General features: G+C 65.2%; 2 protein-coding genes across 2 annotated transcripts; one reads left to right on the forward strand and one right to left on the reverse strand.

Moving 5' to 3' along the window:
* Window positions 1-1,939: 1,939 nt before the first annotated feature.
* Window positions 1,940-3,094, reverse strand: LOC308044226 (putative protein-lysine deacylase ABHD14B; the record flags this gene model as incomplete). The annotated part of the gene is made up of 3 exons (XM_080350769.1): window positions 2,875-3,094; window positions 2,468-2,709; window positions 1,940-2,122 (listed from the first exon to the last, which is right to left on the reverse strand). Exons 1-3 carry the CDS (start codon window positions 3,080-3,082, stop codon window positions 1,940-1,942), a joined length of 633 nt encoding a protein of 210 aa, XP_080206895.1. The 5' UTR covers window positions 3,083-3,094.
* Window positions 3,095-4,083: 989 nt separating this feature from the next.
* On the forward strand, window positions 4,084-5,881 carry ABHD14A (abhydrolase domain containing 14A). The gene is made up of 4 exons (XM_080350405.1): window positions 4,084-4,546; window positions 4,693-4,808; window positions 5,127-5,362; window positions 5,630-5,881. Exons 1-4 carry the CDS (start codon window positions 4,299-4,301, stop codon window positions 5,810-5,812), a joined length of 783 nt encoding a protein of 260 aa, XP_080206531.1. The 5' UTR covers window positions 4,084-4,298; the 3' UTR covers window positions 5,813-5,881.
* The last annotated feature ends 601 nt before the right edge of the window (window positions 5,882-6,482 follow it).

The following is a 6,482-nucleotide window of genomic DNA, read 5'->3' on the forward strand; positions in this document are numbered from 1 at the left end:
CCGGGGGAGAGAAGGACGAGGCTGGCAGTGGGGTGGGGGGCAGGCGGCAGCGCACGGGTGTCCCCCCACTGCCACAGGCGATGTGGGGGTCCGCGGGCAGGGGGGTGCCCTACCCCAGGTGAGCCAGGCTGGTAGAGACACTGGAGGGCCCGGTGATGGGCACAGGCCACCTGCCTTGTCCCCGTCCCGTGGCTGGCATCGGGACAGCCACGAAACCGGGTACCGCCCGTCCTTCGGGCACCTTCGGGTGGCAAAGGGAGGTGACGGGGGGGACAGGAGGAAGACCCCACCCCGTCCCAAGGAGAACCTCCCTCCGTTCGCCCTCCCGGCCGCATGTCCCCGAGTCCCCCGGGAAGGGGGCTGGCGGGTACCTTTCCGTGCGCCTCGTCCCTCCGCCGCCGGCCACCCCGCTCAGTGCCACATTGTCCCCGGCGGCGCCCAGTGACACCCGGGGCAGGAACAATGAGCCGCTTGACAGGCCAGGACCAGGCTGGCAGCCCCGGCCCCCACTCCGGTCCACGCCGGGGCCCCCCTCGCTCTTCCCCTCTCCCACATCCCTCCCTCCGGGATCCTATTACAGCGGATAAGAGACACTAAAAGGAACAATGCACCCTGGGTAAGGCCATCTGCCACCGCTGGGGACATTCCTGTCCCCCCCTGCCCCCCCCCTTTGGCTCACACATCGCCCCTCTTTGTAATTGCGTTTTTTTTTCCTGGAAGCCGATCAGCTGGCAGGGCTCGAGGGCTCAAGGACACCGGAGCGGGCAGGGACAGGGTGGCTGGCACCTCAGGGCCCGCCGGCACCCAGGGGTGCTGCTGGGGGGGGCGCACCTGGAGGGTGAGGGGAGGGCAGAGGCACCCCTGTATGGAGGGGCCGGGACTGCAACAGGGTTGCAACACCTTGCTAAATTGAGTGAGAGGCAAGAGATGCTCAATCAGGGGACCTGCCAGGGCCAGACAGGGGACCTGCCAGGGCAGGGACCAGCTCCTGCACCCTTGGCACTGCCCCATGCCCCCACACAGGCATCCTGTGCCCACAGACAAGTGCCCCCTCCCCCCCCCGCTACCTCCCCCACTAAATCCTCCTGGGCCCTGGCGTAAGCAGCTAAAGCCCAGGCAGGCTTGGGGAAGGGGGGTGTCAAGGGGGCACCCCGCTGCTGGCTCCATCTGTGCCCCCAAGTGCCTGGCACAGCAGCACTGCGGGGGAGGAGATGAGGTGGTGGGCAGGGGGCTTGTCCCCCTGTCTGTCCAGACAGGCATCTGTCAGGCCTCCCTGCCCGCCCCCCCATCTGCTCATAGCAACCACTCATTCAGTAAATCCGCCCCCTGCCTTCCCAGGGCACTGGGCTGTGGCTGCTGTGGTCAGGAGCCTGCCGGGGCTGGCAAGTCCCCTTTAAGCCCCTGCGGATTACCCTGGACTTGGTTGCCAGCCAGGAGGGGTGGGAGGAGGAAGAGAAGGATGAAGAGGAGGCTGGCAGGCCAGGGACACAGGTGTCACCATTCCAGGAGACCTACCTGTGCCCAAACACAGTCCTGGGGCTCCCTGGGCACTGAGTCTCTCAGGGGTCCTACCAGAAGTGATGGGTGCGCTCCAGCAGCCTCGCAGCCAGCACTCTCCCACCCACAGGGCAGCACTGCCCAAATGTCCCATCCCTTGGTGGTTGCACCTCCCCTGCTGTCACTCCCCCAAACTTGCATGGGATGGCAGCCACAGGGGAGGTGAGAATCATGGAAGGAGGCAGAAAGGATGGAAAGAAGCAGGAGGAAGGTGGCAGGAAAGTGGTGGCAGAGCTTGCGGTTTTATTTGGTCCTAAGGGAGGCTGGGTGGGGACACCAGGCATGCAGCTGGGTTGGCGCAAGGGTGTGTGCACAGATGGAGGGGGGGGTGAGCTGGCCACATCCCCCTGTCCTGTTGGCCCCTCCACATGTCCCATCCCACTCACTCCAGCTGCTGCAGGAAGCCCAGGAGCTCATGGTGCCACTCATTGGGCTTGTCCAGGTAGCAGGCGTGTCCGGCGTCCTGTAGCACCAGCACGCGATGCTCGGGGAGGTGCCGCAGGTTGTTCAGGCTTGCCTGCCCCAGCTCTGTGTCCTGGTCCCCATGTACGATCAGCGTGGGTGTCTGGAAAGGGGCAACAAATTCTGAGCCTGCCAATGGCACCCAGGCACCTGCTCCTCCTGGCAAGGGACATCCTGGGACTAGGATATGAAGGGGGGACACTTGCCCTTCTCCGCCACCCACCATAACAAAGGGAAACTGAGGTTCAAACTCAGGAGTCTCCTACTGTCCCCTTTCCCTCCTGTTACCCCATGGTCATGTTCCTTCACCATCATGTTTCCCTTTTCCAGTCGGAATGGGTTTTCTGGCCTGTTTGGTCTTTCCCCTGCTCAACCATGGTGCCAGGGTCCCCTTCTCACTGCCCCCTCTGTGTTCCCTGACCTCCCTCAATGTCCCTCCAGGCCATACTTTGATTTGGGCGTACTGCTCCGCCGTGAACTTCTCGGTGCAGATGGGTGCCACGGGCACATACGCCTTGAGCAGCTGGTTGTGCTGGAAGAGGAAGGGCAGGGAGTACATGCCGCTGAGCGATGGGCTGATCACCACAGCTGGACCCAGGCACAGAGCCTCCAAAACAGCTTTCAGGAAAGCTCCTGGTGCCAGCTGGCCCACGGGCGCTGGGGCCACAGCATCCTTCGAGCGCCCCAGTCCTGAGCCGTGGGAGACAGAAGTTGCCCTGTCAAGTTCCCTGCCTCCTTGTGACCAGGAGAAGCCAGCACAGCAGGATGCCAGGGTTGCGACAAACCCAAGTGGCTGTGTCGGCTCCCCCGTGGCCACCACCTCGCTCTGGAGCTGTGCTCTTCACCACATCTTACCCGGCAAGTCAATAGCCACAGCTCGGTAGCCGTTTTCAGCCAGCGTGGCAAGTGTCCGCAGCTGAAGCCAGGTATCGGAGGAGAAGCGGATGCCGTGCAGGAGCAGGACGCTCAGCTTTGGTGCCCGCTGGGCCGGCTCGGCTCGGCGGTAGAACAGGGTTTGGCCATCCACCGTGACGGTGCTCTCGGTGAGCTGCGGGGCGGCCATGCCAGGGGGTCGGGCTGGTGCCGGCCGCTCCGTGCCGCACGGCGGGGCCGGGGGGCCGTGTCTCGGGTCCGAAGGCCGGTGGGGCGGGGAGGGGGGAAGCAGCTGCTCGTTTCCTGGCCGCAAGGTCCCTCCTCCTTTCCCCATCGGCTGAGGTACTCGGAGGTGACAACTTTCTGACACGCCTACCGCACAGAACACGGAACATGGGTTTTCATGCATTGTCTGTTCATTGTATCTTACTCTAGGCATCCCAGAACGGAGAAGTTAATATGTACAAGGCAATTAAGCATGCGCATTAGAATCAAAGGTCAAATTGTGGTTTATGCAAAATAGGGGGCTGTCTTCTAATACTTATAGTTAGCTGATTGGTCAGTACTTAACTTTCCCTTTTCCTTATCATAAGCCCGCACATTTTTGCAAGGATAGGCTTGTTGCACCACTTGCATATTTTTGTAAAGACGTTTATTTCAGAACCGAGCCCCGCCGAGCCCTACTCGAGAGCTAGCCGAGCCGAGCCGAGCGTTGCCGAGCCCCGCCGAGCCCTACCCGAGAGCTAGCCGAGCGTTGCCGAGCGTTGCCGAGCCCCGCCGAGCCATACCCGAGAGCTAGCCGAGAGTTGCCGAGCGTTGCCGAGCCCCGCCGAGCCCTACCCGAGAGCTAGCGGAGCCACAGCCGAGCTCAGCCGTGCGCTTGGCGAGCCGAGCCGAGCTGAGGAGAAAGCTCCAGCCGAGCCCTAGCCGAGCCAGCCGAGCTCTGCCGAGTGTCCCCGAGCCCCGCTGAGCTCTGCCGAGCCTGGCCAAGGCCCAGGCGGGCTGTGCGAAACCGGAGCTCCCCTCCCGGCACCGTCCGTTCTCTCCCGAGGCCTCGGCTCGGTGGGGCCGTGCCGACCGCTGGGTGCGGCGGGCAGGACCCCGGCTGACGGCCCTCGGGGCCTGCAGCGCTGCGGCCTCCCGCCAGGCGGAGCCTGGGGCCGCCGCTGCGGCGCCGTGCGGGCCGGGGCCAGGGGCGCCGCATGTCCCGGCTGGAGCTGAGGGGCGCCGGGGCCGGCGGCAGCAGGAGCTCGGGAGCCCGGGGCCGAGTGGGGCTGGCAGCGCGGGGTGCGAGGGTCGCAGGCCGGAGCTGAGGAGAGCATCGTGATCTGGGGCTTGCCCCCCAGCAGTGGGTTTGGGGCTGCCAGGCCCCTTGCTGCCATTTTCGTTCTCCGGGAGGAGCGGAGATGCTGCTTGCCCGCAGTCACCTGGGGCTCCTGCTCCTCGGGGGGCTCCTCACCCTTGCCCTCTACCTCCTGCTCCCGGCTGCCCAGCATGGGCAGCGCTTGGCGGGTGCCCAGCCTGCCGGGGGGAAGCGGGACCAGCAGGTGACCAACATCACCATGCGGACAGGAATGGCTGCGGGTGAACCTCCAGTCTTCTACAGGGAGGCTTCCGCAGGGCGCCAGGTCGGCAGCACCGCCAGCCTTGGGAGGTGGGTCAGCCCTCTGGCTCCCAGGGTGGAAGAAGGTGTGGGTGACAGTCCCTGGGGGCCTGGCCCCGCCAGCCCTCGTGGCTGCTGGACATCTGCAGCAGTGGCATGTTCCCTGACCCCTTTCCTGCCTGTCTTCCCTACTGCAGGCCTGACGTCCTGTTCCTGCACGGCCAGGCGTTCACCTCCAAGACCTGGGAGGCCTTGGGCACACTGGCACTGCTCGCTGGAGAAGGCTACCATGCAGTTGCAATAGATCTGCCCGGTAGGACTATGACACTGTGCTTAAGTTGATCCTTTTGGGGAGCTCTGGTCCCCCATCCACCAGTGGCCTCTGGACCTCTTTAAGGAGCTAGCAGTGGTCCCTGGGGCAGTGTGCGTGGGACCCTGGGGTGTTGACCTCCATGGCCACCCAAACCGTTTTGGCTGGGGCTGGCTCAGTCCAGCTGGCATGTGGCTACTGCTGGGGCTTAATCAAGTGGATGTTTTTTGCCAAGCTGGCTGAGCCTTGTGAGGAGAGACCATTGCAGGCTGCGCAATCCCCCCTGCCCTATGTCACTGTGTACCCTCTGCCCTGTGCCAGGCCATGGTGATTCACCTCCAGCGGAGACAGTGGCCACGGAGCAGGGCCGCGTGGCCTTTCTGGACCATGTTCTCCAGGAGCTGGGCATGCGGAGGCCCATTCTCGTCAGTCCCTCCATGAGCGGCCGCTTTGCCCTGCCCTTCCTCCTGGCATGGGGTGACCGGCTGGCTGGCTTTGTGCCTGTGGCGCCCGTGGGCACCAAGGACTACACTGCTGAGCAGTACCGGCGTGTCCAGGTGAAGTGGGTTGTTGGGCTCCTGAGGGGTCCCTGGGCACTGGTGAGCTTCGTGGACCAGCACCCAGGGTGCTGGGTAGCATGAAAGCGTGGTGGCATGGAGGCTGACCCTGTTTTGGGGTGAGTGAGGGGGATTTATGGCTCCCCTAGCTGATAGGGAGGCTTTGCAGCCCCCCATGGTGGTGGATGGAGATGGGCACAGGCCAGAAGCATGGTGACCATTTCCCCATCTGATAACTGCTCTGATTTTCTCTCTCCTCTAACGAAGACGCCCACCCTCATCCTCTACGGTGACCGTGACACACGCCTGGGTCCCCAGGCCTTGCAGAGCCTCCGGCACCTCCCCAGGCACCGCGTGGCTGTGGTGCCTGACGCTGGCCATGCCTGCTACCTGGACAAGCCAGAGAACTTTCACCAGGCCCTGCTGGGCTTCCTGCGCCAGCTGAAGTGAGAGCTGCCTCATCCGCTGCCGAGCGGAGGACAAGGGGCCAGGGTGTCCCGACGGACTGGAAGGCACAGGTGGCTGTCGTGAGCGGTGCCATGCTCTTTTAGGGTGGCAGAGGGTGGGGACGGAGTGTGTCCCTTGCTGGCGGGACAGGGTGTTGCCTGTCACGAGGCCAATAAACTGATGCTGCTCCGGTTTCTGCGTGTGTTTCCAAGCGCCGCGGGGCCCCCTCGGCTCCAGCCCCATCCCACTGCCTCCGGTGCAGGGCAGGAGGGTGCCTGCCCGTCCCCGCTGTGCCCCCTGCCCGTCCCTTGCCTTTAGCCCATCCCGTGCCCGCCGCTCCTCCCCTGCCCGCCCCTGCCCACCTCCTGCCCGCTGCCGGCTCCGGGGCGGGGCGGAGCGGCGCCGAGCGGGCGGAGCGGGGCCGGGCGGGCGCCGGCGGCAGCAGCGCGGAGGTAGGGCCGGGGCGCGGGGCCCGGGGAGCGGGGTCGGGCCGGCGGCGCCCGGCAGCCCGCGGGGTGTGCTCTGGTGCTTCCGCCCCCGCGAGCCCGCGCCCCCCGCCACGGTACCGTGCACCTCCCCATACCCCTCTGCACCCCTGACCACAGTAACCTGCACCCCCCCTTCAGCTTAGCACCCCTTCACTACCCCCCTGCACCCCTAGCCACGGTAACCT

This window comes from Nesoenas mayeri (assembly GCF_963082525.1).
Source record: "Nesoenas mayeri genome assembly, chromosome: 10".
Lineage (NCBI taxonomy): Eukaryota > Metazoa > Chordata > Aves > Columbiformes > Columbidae > Nesoenas > Nesoenas mayeri.